Genomic DNA, 13,825 nt, shown 5'->3' with positions numbered 1-13,825 from the left:
GAATCAGGTGTGTTTGTGTAGGGCTGAATCAGATGTGTTTGTGTAGGGCTGAATCAGGTGTGTTTGTGTAGGGCTGAATCAGATGTGTTTGTGTAGGGCTGAATCAGGTGTGTTTGTGTAGGGCTGAATCAGGTGTGTTTGTGTAGGGCGGAATCAGGTGTGTTTGTGTAGGGCTGAATCAGGTGTGTTTGTGTAGGGATGAATCAGGCGTGTTTTTGTAGGGCTGAATCAGGTGTGTTTGTGTAGGGCTGAATCAGGTGTGTTTGGGCTGGAGCAGTAGTGTTGGCCATCTCTCTCCTTTAGTTCCTGGACCAGCATCACTTCTACCTGAGTCTGGACAACCATCTCACTGTCTCTTCTCTCCTTTAGTTCCTGGACCAGCATCACTTCTACCTGGCTCTGGACAACCAGATGATAGTGGAGATGCTAAGGACGGAGCTGTCCTATCTCTCCTCCTCCTGGAGGATGACCGGACGCCCTACCCTGACCTTCCCCATCACACACAGCATGCTGGGTAAATACCCTCCCCTTCCCCGTCACGCACCACATGCTGGGTAAATACTCTCACCTTCCCCGTCACACACAGCATGCTGGGTAAATACCCTCCCCTTCCCCGTCACACACAGCATGCTGGGTAAATAACTACACCTTCCCCATCACACACAGAATGCTGGGTAAATACCCCTCCCATTCCCCATCACACACAGCATGCTGGGTAAATAACTACACCTTCCCCATCACACACAGCATGCTGGGTAAATACCCCTCCCCCTTCCCCATCACACACAGCATGCTGGGTAAATACCCCTCCCATTCCCCATCACACACAGCATGCTGGGTAAATAACTACACCTTCCCCATCACACACAGCATGTTGGGTAAATAACTACACCTTCCCCATCACACACAGAATGCTGGGTAAATACCCTCCCATTCCCCATCACACACAGCATGCTGGGTAAATAACTACACCTTCCCCATCACACACAGCATGCTGGGTAAATACCCTCCCATTCCCCATCACACACAGCATGCTGGGTAAATACCCTCCCATTCCCCATCACACAGAGCATGCTGGGTAAATAACTACACCTTCCCCATCACACACAGGAGACATCCTCTCCTTCATGTTGGGTAAATAACTACACCTTCCCCATCACACACAGAATGCTGGGTAAATACCCTCCCATTCCCCATCACACACAGCATGCTGGGTAAATAACTACACCTTCCCCATCACACACAGCATGCTGGGTAAATACCCCTCCCATTCCCCATCACACACAGCATGCTGGGTAAATACCCCTCCCATTCCCCATCACACACAGCATGCTGGGTAAATAACTACACCTTCCCCATCACACACAGCATGCTGGGTAAATACCCCTCCATTCCCCATCACACACAGCATGCTGGGTAAATAACTACACCTTCCCCATCACACACAGCATGCTGGGTAAATACCCTCCCATTCCCCATCACACACAGCATGCTGGGTAAATACCCCTCCCATTCCCCATCACACACAGCATGCTGGGTAAATACCTCCCCATTCCCCATCACACACAGCATGCTGGGTAAATAACTACACCTTCCCCATCACACACAGCATGCTGGGTAAATACCCTCCCATTCCCCATCACACACAGCATGCTGGGTAAATAACTACACCTTCCCATCACACACAGCATGCTGGGTAAATACCCCTCCAATTCCCCATCACACACAGCATGCTGGGTAAATACCCCTCCCATTCCCCATCACACACAGCATGCTGGGTAAATAACTACACCTTCCCCATCACACACAGCATGCTGGGTAAATACCCTCCCCTTCCCCATCACACACAGAATGCTGGGTAAATACCCTCCCCTTCCCCATCACACACAGCATGCTGGGTAAATAACTACACCTTCCCCATCACACACAGAATGCTGGGTAAATACCCCTCCCATTCCCCATTACACACAGCATGCTGGGTAATCATTCTGTGTTGTTTGTGTGACTTCTGGACTAAACATTTATTTAAATGGGAATTCGAGGATTAATCCGTGTCCAGGAAACGGACTCTTGCTGGGAAACTACATTCTGTATGGGACAAACAAGGTTTATTGGTTGGTTGATTGATCATGTTTCCTTTGTTGTTCCCAGTGGATGATGGTGAGAGCATCGACCCGTGTATTCTGTCCACTCTGAGGAAGCTGCACGATGGATACTTTGGAGGGGCAAGGTCAGACCGACTCTCTTCCATTTCTAAGGTCACTCATCTTAAGAGAGATCTCTGGATATTTACAGAAGGAAATGCTCGGCTCCACTATTTATGTCACTACAGCACCTGGTTATGAAAGTTCCAGCGATGCCCTATTTGGTTCCATTTGCAGGGTTCAGATGGCAAACATCTCCAGCTTCCAGACTACCTCATTCCACACAGAGCTCAGCTTCCTCGACGGAGACACCGATGACGACCTGCTGGAGAATGAAGAAGATGAGGAAGACGAAGAAGAAAGTTTTGTCCCCTCAGGTACGTCAGCCGTGGTGTGTGTTTGGTGTGTGTTTGGTGTGTGTTTGGTGTGTGTTTGGTGTGTGTTTACATTTACATTACATTTAAGTCATTTAGCAGACGCTCTTATCCAGAGCGACTTACAAATTGGTGAATTCACCTTCTGACATCCAGTGGAACAGCCACTTTACAATAGTGCATCTAAATCATTTAAGGGGGGTGAGAAGGATTACTTATCCTATCCTAGGTATTCCTTGAAGAGGTGGGGTTTCAGGTGTCTCCGGAAGGTGGTGATTGACTCCGCTGTCCTGGCGTCGTGAGGGAGTTTGTTCCACCATTGGGGGCCAGAGCAGCGAACAGTTTTGACTGGGTTGAGCGGGAACTGTACTTCCTCAATGGTAGGAGGCGAGCAGGCCAGAGGTGGATGAACGCAGTGCCCTTGCTTGGGTGTAGGGCCTGATCAGAGCCTGGAGGTACTGCGGTGCCGTTCCCCTCACAGCTCCGTAGGCAAGCACCATGGTCTTGTAGCGGATGCGAGCTTCAACTGGAAGCCAGTGGAGAGAGCGGAGGAGCGGGGTGACGTGGAGAGAACTTGGGAAGGTTGAACACCAGACGGGCTGCGGCGTCTGGATGAGTTGTAGGGTTTAATGGCACAGGCAGGGAGCCCAGCCAACAGCGAGTTGCAGTAATCCAGACGGGAGATGACAAGTGCCTGGATTAGGACCTGCGCCGCTTCCTGTGTGAGGCAGGGTCGTACTCTGCGGATGTTGTAGAGCATGAACCTACAGGAACGGGCTTTGTATTTGTGTTTGCGTGTTTGTGCTTGCGGTATGTAATATCATATTGCTGAGTCTACATTTAACTCCCGCCCCCATCCAGGCAGCTCCAAGGACATGTTTGACCACTACCTCAGCCAGCTGATGCAGAGCACAGCCACCAAGTGTCATCTCCCTCCCATCCAGAGGGGGCAGCACCACGTGTTTAGTGCTGAACACACCACCAGAGACATCCTCTCCTTCATGGCCCAGGTCCAAGGCCTCAACATGCCCAGTAAGTTATCGTCACATTTACTGTTTGTTTATTCACCAAGTGTTAGGTTTAGGGTTATGTATGGGACTCTGTAGGTTTCTACTGTATGTATGGGACTCTGTTGGTTTCTACTGTATGGTTGGGACTCTGTAGGTTTCTACTGTATGGTTGGGACTCTGTAGGTTTCTACTGTATGGTACTCTGTTGGTTTCTACTGTATGGGACTCTGTCGGTTTCTACTGTATGGGACTCTGTAGGTTTCTACTGTATGTATGGGACTCTGTAGGTTTCTACTGTATGTATGGGACTCTGTAGGTTTCTACTGTATGTATGGGACTCTGTAGGTTTCTACTGTATGGGACTCTGTAGGTTTCTACTGTATGGGACTCTGTAGGTTTCTACTGTATGGGACTCTGTTGGTTTCTACTGTATGGGACTCTGTTGGTTTCTACTGTATGGGACTGTTGGTTTCTACTGTATGGGACTCTGTAGGTTTCTACTGTATGGGACTCTGTAGGTTTCTACTGTATGGGACTCTGTAGGTTTCTACTGTATGGGACTGTAGGTTTCTACTGTATGGGACTGTTGGTTTCTACTGTATGGGACTCTGTAGGTTTCTACTGTATGTATGGGACTCTGTAGGTTTCTACTGTATGTATGGGACTCTGTAGGTTTCTACTGTATGGGACTCTGTAGGTTTCTACTGTATGGGACTCTGTAGGTTTCTACTGTATGGTTGGGACTCTGTAGGTTTCTACTGTATGGTTGGGACTCTGTTGGTTTCTACTGTATGGTTGGGACTCTGTAGGTTCCCTACTGTATGGTTGGGACTCTGTTGGTTTCTACTGTATGGTTGGGACTCTGTTGGTTTCTACTGTATGGTTGGGACTCTGTTGGTTTCTACTGTATGGGACTCTGTAGGTTTCTACTGTATGGGACTCTGTAGGTTTCTACTGTATGGGACTCTGTAGGTTTCTACTGTATGGGACTCTGTCGGTTTCTACTGTATGGGACTCTATCGGTTTCTACTGTATGGGACTCTGTCGGTTTCTACTGTATGGGACTCTGTCGGTTTCTACTGTATGGGACTCTGTAGGTTTCTACTGTATGGGACTCTGTTGGTTTCTACTGTATGGAACTCTGTAGGTTTCTACTGTATGGGACTCTGTTGGTTTCTACTTTATGGGACTCTGTAGGTTTCTACTGTATGGTTGGGACTCTGGTGGTTTCTACTGTATGGTTGGGACTCTGTAGGTTTCTACACTGTTGGTTTCTACTGTATGGTTGGGACTCTGTAGGTTTCTACTGTATGGTTGGGACTCTGTTGGTTTCTACTGTATGGTTGGGACTCTGTTGGTTTCTACTGTATGGTTGGGACTCTGTTGGTTTCTACTGTATGGTTGGGATTCTGTTGGTTTCTACTGTATGGTTGGGATTCTGTTGGTTTCTACTGTATGGGACTCTGTTAGTTTCTACTGTATGGTTGGGACTCTGTTGGTTTCTACTGTATGGTTGGGATTCTGTTGGTTTCTACTGTAGATATGTGGTAGTAGATATGTGGGAGTAGAGTAGGGGCCTGAGGACACACACTTAATCTGTTGTGAAATCTTTTTGTATTGTAATGTTTTAACTGCCTTAATTTAGCTGGACGCCAGAAAGAGTAGCTGCTGCCTTGGCAGGATGTCATGGGGATCCATAATAAACCCCAGGAAGAGTAGCTGCTGCCTTGGCAGGAAGTCATGGGGATCCATAATAAACCCCAGGAACAGTAGCTGCTGCCTTGGCAGGAAGTCATGGGGATCCATAATAAACCCCAGGAACAGTAGCTGCTGCCTTGGCAGGAAGTCATGGGGATCCATAATAAACCCCAGAAAGAGTAACTGCTGCCTTGGCAGGAAGTCATGGGGATCCATAATAAACCCCAGGAAGAGTAGATGCTGCCTTGGAAGGAAGTCATGGGGATCCATAATAAACCCCATGAAGAGTCGCTGCTGCTTGGCAGGAAGTCATGGGGATCCATAATAAACCCCAGAAAGAGTAGCTGCTGCCTTGGCAGGAAGTCATGGGGATCCATAATAAACCCCAGAAAGAGTCGCTGCTGCCTTGACAGGAAGTCATGGGGATCCATAATAAACCCCAGGAAGAGTAGCTGCTGCCTTGGCAGGAAGTCATGGGGATCCATAATAAACCCCAAGAAGAGTAGCTGCTGCCTTGGCAGGAAGTCATGGGGATCCATAATAAACCCCAGAAAGAGTAGCTGCTGCCTTGGCAGGAAGTCATGGGGATCCATAATAAACCCCAGGAAGAGTAGCTGCTGCCTTGGCAGGAAGTCATGGGGATCCATAATAAACCCCAGGAAGAGTAGCTGCTGCCCTTGGCAGGAAGTCATGGGGATCCATAATAAACCCCAGGAAGAGTAGCTGCTGCCTTGGCAGGAAGTCATGGGGATCCATAATAAACCCCAGGAAGAGTAGCTGCTGCCTTGGCAGGAAGTCATGGGGATCCATAATAAACCCCAGGAAGAGTAGCTGCTGCCTTGGCAGGAAGTCATGGGGATCCTTAATAAACCCCAGAAAGAGTAGCTGCTGCCTTGGCAGGAAGTCATGGGGATCCATAATAAACCCCAGGAAGAGTAGCTGCTGCCTAGGCAGGAAGTCATGGGGATCCATAATAAACCCCAGAAAGAGTAGCTGCTGCCTTGGCAGGAAGTCATGGGGATCCATAATAAACCCCAGAAAGAGTAGCTGCTGCCTTGGCAGGAAGTCATGGGGATCCATAATAAACCCCAGGAAGAGTAGCTGCTGCCTTGGCAGGAAGTCATGGGGATCCATAATAAATACAAATACTGTATGGTGAGTGTTGTTTCTTCCAGAGGCCTCCATGTATCTTCCCATGACTCCCATCATGAACAAGCACCGTAAATCCCTCAACCTACTGCACGTGTCCCAGCTCACACCGCTCCATCCACACCACCACACACCACATCAACAACAGCCCAAGGTCAGTTCGTCTACGCCAACAAGAGACTCCAGTACTGTCTTTCTGGTGCATCTGTGTGTTTGGATCCTCTAATGTGTGTGTGTGTGTGTGTGTGTGTGCATGCGCACATGTGTGTATTTGTGTGTGTCTGTGTATCTTTGCTCTCAGGCCCCCAGTATTGCAGACCTCCACCTGCCGCGAGACTCCCAGGGTAACACAGACTTTGGGTCTCTGGTGAGACAGTTGAAGGAGTGTCCCACACTGCAGGACCAGGCAGACATACTATATATCCTCTGTGTGATGAAAGGTACTGGTTTAGATCAGGGGTGGGCAAACTGTAAACGTCCATTATCATTTCTACACACTTTCTATTTAGTTGTAGGTGTTCAATGTGGCCTGGAGTTTTTTACATTTTTTTACACAAAATAATATTTTTCCACATTTTTTTGTTTTACTCCAACCTCCTGCGGGTTGGATCAAATGGGCCGTATTTTTCCCACCCCTGGATTAGATGGTGTCGGGTTGAATTGAATCTTTGAATTGAATCAAATTGAATTGAATTCTCTACATGTTTAGGTTTGAATTACACTGAATTGACTCCTCAGATTGAATTGAACTGAATGATTTGTAATTCTCTCTCACCTGAAAGGTGCCGATTGGCTGGTGGACGTGGGGGGTCAGGGCGGGGTCAGTGTGAGGTGTCTCCTGGAGGAGCTGTATGCCCAGGCCGGGGCCAACAAGGAGTGGGGTCTGATCAGATACATCTCTGGTATCCTGAGGAAGAGAGTGGAGGTGCTGGCTGAGGCCTGCACTGATCTCATCTCCCACCACAAGCAGCTGACAGTGGGGTTACCACCGGAGCCCAGGGAGAAAGTCATCTCAGCGCCTCTTCCTCCAGAAGAACTCAACTCTCTGATCTATGAGGCCAGTGGGCAGGACATCAGCATCGCTGTGCTCACTCAGGTACAACACATTATAACTGGGATTATATAAGAGGCTTCCAGATGCCATTTCCGTCCAAATTCTCTGCCCGATGCGAGTCTAGCTCGACATGTTAAAGCAAACTTTGGTCAGTTTTGTAACAAGTCTCTGCGATGAAGGGACAGTAACGACTGCTGTATTGTGATAATGCAGGAGATCATGGTGTACCTGGCCATGTACGTCCGCTCCCAGCCGGCTCTGTTTGGGGACATGCTGCGTCTCCGAATCGGACTCATCATGCAGGTGATGGCTACAGAGCTGGCCCGCAGTCTACACTGCTCAGGTAGGGTTCAGTCTACACTGCTCAGGTAGGGTTCAGTCTACACTGCTCAGGTAGGGTTCAGTCTACACTGCTCGGGTAGGGTTCAGTCTACACTGCTCAGGTAGGGTTCAGTCTACACTGCTCAGGTAGGGTTCAGTCTACACTGCTCAGGTAGGGTTCAGTCTATACTGCTCAGGTAGGGTTCAGTCTACACTGCTCAGGTAGGGTTCAGTCTACACTGCTCAGGTAGGGTTCAGTCTACACTGCTCAGGTAGGGTTCAGTCTACACTGCTCGGGTAGGGTTCAGTCTACACTGCTCGGGTAGGGTTCAGTCTACACTGCTCGGTAGGGTTCAGTCTACACTGCTCGGGTAGGGTTCAGTCTACACTGCTCGGGTAGGGTTCAGTCTACACTGCTCAGGTAGGGTTCAGTCTACACTGCTCGGGTAGGGTTCAGTCTACACTGCTCAGGTAGGGTTCAGTCTACACTGCTCGGGTAGGGTTCAGTCTACACTGCTCGGGTAGGGTTCAGTCTACACTGCTCAGGTAGGGTTCAGTCTACACTGCTCAGGTAGGGTTCAGTCTATACTGCTCAGGTAGGGTTCAGTCTACACTGCTCAGGTAGGGTTCAGTCTACACTGCTCAGGTAGGGTTCAGTCTACACTACACAGGTAGGGTTCAGTCTATACTGCTCAGGTAGGGTTCAGTCTACACTGCTCAGGTAGGGTTCAGTCTACACTGCTCGGGTAGGGTTCAGTCTACACTGCTCAGGTAGGGTTCAGTCTACACTGCTCAGGTAGGGTTCAGTCTACACTGCTCGGGTAGGGTTCAGTCTACACTGCTCGGGTAGGGTTCAGTCTACACTGCTCAGGTAGGTTTCAGTCTACACTGCTCAGGTAGGGTTCAGTCTACACTGCTCAGGTAGGGTTCAGTCTACACTGCTCGGGTAGGGTTCAGTTTACACTGCTCGGGTAGGGTTCAGTCTACACTGCTCAGGTAGGGTTCAGTCTACACTGCTTAGGTAGGATTCAGTCTATACTGCTCAGGTAGGGTTCAGTCTACACTGCTCAGGTAGGGTTCAGTCTACACTGCTCAGGTAGGGTTCAGTCTACACTACACAGGTAGGGTTCAGTCTACACTGCTCAGGTAGGGTTCAGTCTACACTGCTCAGGTAGGGTTCAGTCTACGCTGCTCGGGTAGGGTTCAGTCTATACTGCTCGGGTAGGGTTCAGTCTACACTGCTCAGGTAGGGTTCAGTCTACACTGCTCAGGTAGGGTTCAGTCTACACTGCTCAGGTAGGGTTCAGTCTACACTGCTCGGGTAGGGTTCAGTCTACACTGCTCAGGTAGGGTTCAGTCTATACTGCTCAGGTAGGGTTCAGTCTACACTGCTCAGGTAGGGTTCAGTCTACACTGCTCAGGTAGGGTTCAGTCTACACTGCTCAGGTAGGGTTCAGTCTACACTACACAGGTAGGGTTCAGTCTACACTGCTCAGGAAGGGTTCAGTCTATACTGCTCAGGTAGGGTTCAGTCTATACTGCTCAGGTAGGGTTCAGTCTACACTGCTCGGGTAGGGTTCAGTCTACACTGCTCTGGTAGGGTTCGGTCTATACTGCTCAGGTAGGGTTCAGTCTATACTGCTCAGGTAGGGTTCAGTCTATACTGCTCAGGTAGGGTTCAGTCTACACTGCTCAGGTAGGGTTCAGTCTAGACTGCTCAGGTAGGGTTCAGTCTACACTGCTCAGGTAGGGTTCAGTCTACACTGCTCGGGGAGGGTTCAGTCTACACTGCTCGGGTAGGGTTCAGTCTACACTGCTCGGGGAGGGTTCAGTACCATTCTTAGAATTGTAGAATAATCAGCTGTGTTCTAAAGGCCTCAGTAGACTCACCATCTGAATAGGGCTCTGGTAGTTCTTTCAGGTAGACCTGGTTAGTAGTGACACTACTGTATCTGGATGTTGAGCTGAATGGCCTTTAGTGTGGAAGTGCCTGGGGAGTTTTTACAGAGTCTCTCTACTCAGCGTTACAGGCGTCTCTCTCTGTCCTCTGCAGGGGAGGAGGCCTCTGAGAGCCTGATGAACTTGAGTCCATCAGACATGAAGAACCTGCTACACCACATCCTCAGTGGGAAGGAGTTTGGGGTGGAGAAGAGCAGTGAGTCTTTCCCAATCCCAAATCAACCCCTAGCCCCTACCCCTACATAGACCCCTAGCTCCGAACCCTACATAGACCCCTAGCCCCGACAACTACATAGACCCCTATCCCCGACCCCTACATAGACCCCTAGCTCCGAACCCTACATAGACCCCTAGCTCCGAACCCTACATAGACCCCTATCCCTGACCCCTACATAGACCCCTAGCCCCGACAACTACATAGACCCCTACATAGACCCCTAGCCCCGACCCCTACATAGACCCCTAGCCCCGACCACTACATAGACCCCTAACCCCAACCCCTAGCCCCGACCCCCTACATAGACCCCTACATAGACCCCTACATAGACCCCTACATAGACCCCTAACCCCGACCCCTACATAGACCCCTAGCCCCGACCCCAGCCCCGACCCCTACATAGACCCCTACATAGACCCCTAACCCCGATCCCTACATAGACCCCTACATAGACCCCTAACCTCGATTCCTACATAGACCCCTAACCCCGATCCCTACATAGACCCCTAGCCCCGACCCCTACATAGACCCCTACATAGTCCCCTAGCCCCGACCCCTACATAGACCCATACATAGACCACTACATAGCCCCCTAGCCCCGACCCCTACATAGACCCCTAGCCCGACCCCTACATAGCCCCGACCCCTACATAGACCCCTAACCCCGACCCCTCGCCCCGACCCCTACATAGACCCCTAACCCCAACCCCCTAGCTCCGACCCCCACATAGACCCCTAACCCCAACCCCTAGCCCCGAACCCCACATAGACCCCTACATAGCCCCCTAGCCCCGACCCCTACATAGACCCATACATAGACCACTACATAGCCCCCTAGCCCCGACCCCTACATAGACCACTACATAGCCCCCTAGCCCCGACGCCTACATAGACCACTACATAGCCCCCTAGCCCCGACGCCTACATAGACCCCTACATAGCCCCCTAGCCCCGACGCCTACATAGACCCCTACATAGCCCCCTAGCCCCGACGCCTACATAGACCACTACATAGCCCCCTAGCCCCGACCCCTACATAGACCACTACATAGCCCCCTAGCCCCGACGCCTACATAGACCACTACATAGCCCCCTAGCCCCGACGCCTACATAGACCCCTACATAGCCCCCTAGCCCCGACGCCTACATAGACCCCTACATAGCCCCCTAGCCCCGACGCCTACATAGACCACTACATAGCCCCCTAGCCCCGACGCCTACATAGACCCCTACATAGCCCCCTAGCCCCGACGCCTACATAGACCCCTACATAGCCCCCTAGCCCCGACGCCCTACATAGACCACTACATAGCCCCCTAGCCCCGACGCCTACATAGACCCCTACATAGCCCCCTAGCCCCGACGCCTACATAGACCCCTACATAGCCCCCTAGCCCCGACGCCTACATAGACCCCTACATAGCCCCCTAACCCCGACCCCATAGACCCCTACATAGCCCCCTAGCCCCGACGCCTACATAGACCCCTACATAGCCCCTAGCCCCGACGCCTACATAGACCCCTACATAGCCCCCTAGCCCCGACGCCTACATAGACCCCTACATAGCCCCCTAGCCCCGACGCCTACATAGACCCCTACATAGCCCCCTAGCCCCGACGCCTACATAGACCCCTACATAGCCCCCTAGCCCCGACGCCTACATAGACCCCTACATAGCCCCCTAGCCCCGACCCCTACATAGCCAGACCCCTAACATAGACCCCTACATAGACCCCTACATAGCCCCCTAGCCCCGACCCCTACATAGCCAGCATTAGTAGTTTCTACAGTATTAATACATTTTTGATTCTTCTCAAATCTTTGCAGGTGTACTGGTATCTTTGCAGGTGTACTGGTCTCTTTGCAGGTGTACTGGTATCTTTGCAGGTGTACTGGTATCTTTGCAGGTGTACTGGTATCTTTGCAGGTGTACTGGTATCTTTGCAGGTGTAGTATTATTTTATTGAATCAAATGAATTGTTGTGTCTGTCTCCCTTTCTCCTGTGTCAGTGCGTCCTATGCAGTCCTCAGCCACCAGCCCGGCTGTCTCCATCCATGAGCTGGGTCACACTGGGGCCACTAAGACGGAGCGCACCGGCATCCGCAAGCTGAAGCGTGAGATCAAACAGGTATGGTCACGTCAGCTGACTATTGCATGTCATGGAGGGTATCTACATCAGGGGTCTCCAACAGGTCCATCACAAGCTACCAGTAACTCCCAGTCTACCCATGAGTAGCTCGCCAAACAATTCTGAGAAAGCATTTATTTTTCACGTGTTCTACCGCAAACTGTCATGAACAAATCTCACTAGTATGTGACAAGTCAACCTCCCGGCTACTGTCCAATCAAATCCACATTGACATTCAACCACCCCTGATGGGCCACAACTGGCTGAAAGCCAAACGGAACACAACATCTGGCAATTCATTTCCAGCAATATTGCCCCTTTTGTGTCTGTGTGGTGTGGGCTTTTGTGTCTGTGTGGTGTGGGCTTTGTGTGGGCTTTTGTGTCTGTGCGGTGTGGGCTTTTGTGTGGGCTTTTGTGTCTGTGCGGTGTGGGCTTTTGTGTCTGTGTGGTGTGGGCTTTTGTGTCTGTGTGGTGTGGGCTTTTGTGTGGGCTTTTGTGTCTGTGCGGTGTGGGGGCTTTTGTGTCTGTGTGGTGTGGGCTTTTGTGTGGGCTTTTGTGTCTGTGCGGTGTGGGCTTTTGTGTCTGTGTGGTGTGGGCTTTTGTGTCTGTGTGGTGTGGGCTTTTGTGTGGGCTTTTGTGTCTGTGCGGTGTGGGCTTTTGTGTCTGTGTGGTGTGGGCTTTTGTGTCTGTGGTGTGGGCTTTTGTGTCTGTGGTGTGGGCTTTTGTGTCTGTGTGGTGTGGGCTTTTGTGTGGGCTTTTGTGTCTGTGCGGTGTGGGCTTTTGTGTCTGTGTGGTGTGGGCTTTTGTGTCTGTGGTGTGGGCTTTTGTGTCTGTGGTGTGGGCTTTTGTGTCTGTGGTGTGGGCTTTTGTGTCTGTGTGGTGTGGATTTTGTGCCTGTGTGGTGTGGGCTTTTGTGTCTGTGTGGTGTGGGCTTTTGTGTCTGTGCGGTGTGGGCTTTTGTGTCTGTGTGGTGTGGGCTTTTGTGTCTGTGTGGTGTGGGCTTTTGTGTCTGTGCGGTGTGGGCTTTTGTGTCTGTGTGGTGTGGGCTTTTGTGTCTGTGTGGTGTGGGCTTTTGTGTCTGTGGTGTGGGCTTTTGTGTCTGTGTGGTGTGGGCTTTTGTGTCTGTGTGGTGTGGGCTTTTGTGTCTGTGCGGTGTGGGCTTTTGTGTCTGTGGTGTGGGCTTTTGTGTCTGTGTGGTGTGGGCTTTTGTGTCTGTGCGGTGTGGACTTTTGTGTCTGTGCGGTGTGGGCTTTTGTGTCTGTGCGGTGTGGGCTTTTGTGTCTGTGTGGTGTGGGCTTTTGTGTGGGCTTTTGTGTCTGTGTGGTGTGGGCTTTTGTGTCTGTGGTGTGGGCTTTTGTGTCTGTGTGGTGTGGGCTTTTGTGTCTGTGTGGTGTGGGCTTTGTGTCTGTGTGGTGTGGGCTTTTGTGTCTGTGGTGTGGGCTTTTGTGTCTGTGTGGTGTGGGCTTTTGTGTCTGTGCGGTGTGGACTTTTGTGTCTGTGCGGTGTGGGCTTTTGTGTCTGTGCGGTGTGGGCTTTTGTGTCTGTGCGGTGTGGGCTTTTGTGTCTGTGCGGTGTGGGCTTTTGTGTCTGTGCGGTGTGGGCTTTTGTGTCTGTGCGGTGTGGGCTTTTGTGTCTGTGCGGTGTGGGCTTTTGTGTCTGTGCGGTGTGGGCTTTTGTGTCTGTGCGGTGTGGGCTTTGTGTCTGTGCAGTGTGGGCTTTTGTGTCTGTGCGGTGTGGGCTTTTGTGTCTGTGCGGTGTGGGCTTTTGTG

At 51.0% G+C, this 13,825-nt stretch overlaps 1 protein-coding gene across 1 annotated transcript in view; it reads left to right on the top strand.

The window, feature by feature from the left end:
* The window catches only part of LOC135533792 (phosphorylase b kinase regulatory subunit alpha, liver isoform-like), a gene marked incomplete at its 5' end in the record, with an annotated part of 34,941 nt that overhangs the window by 9,960 nt on the left and 11,156 nt on the right, over window positions 1-13,825 (top strand). The window contains 10 exon segments of the mRNA XM_064961021.1: window positions 370-514; window positions 2,152-2,230; window positions 2,382-2,521; window positions 3,380-3,550; window positions 6,402-6,529; window positions 6,677-6,815; window positions 7,158-7,471; window positions 7,643-7,772; window positions 9,804-9,905; window positions 11,938-12,056. Of these exon segments, the coding sequence (XP_064817093.1) occupies window positions 370-514; window positions 2,152-2,230; window positions 2,382-2,521; window positions 3,380-3,550; window positions 6,402-6,529; window positions 6,677-6,815; window positions 7,158-7,471; window positions 7,643-7,772; window positions 9,804-9,905; window positions 11,938-12,056 (1,467 nt within the window).

The sequence above is a fragment of the Oncorhynchus masou genome, unplaced genomic scaffold (genome assembly GCF_036934945.1).
Source record: "Oncorhynchus masou masou isolate Uvic2021 unplaced genomic scaffold, UVic_Omas_1.1 unplaced_scaffold_2662, whole genome shotgun sequence".
Taxonomy (NCBI): domain Eukaryota; kingdom Metazoa; phylum Chordata; class Actinopteri; order Salmoniformes; family Salmonidae; genus Oncorhynchus; species Oncorhynchus masou.
The sequence above is the reverse complement of the archived record's forward strand: the minus strand, read 5'-3'. Positions and strand labels throughout refer to the sequence as shown.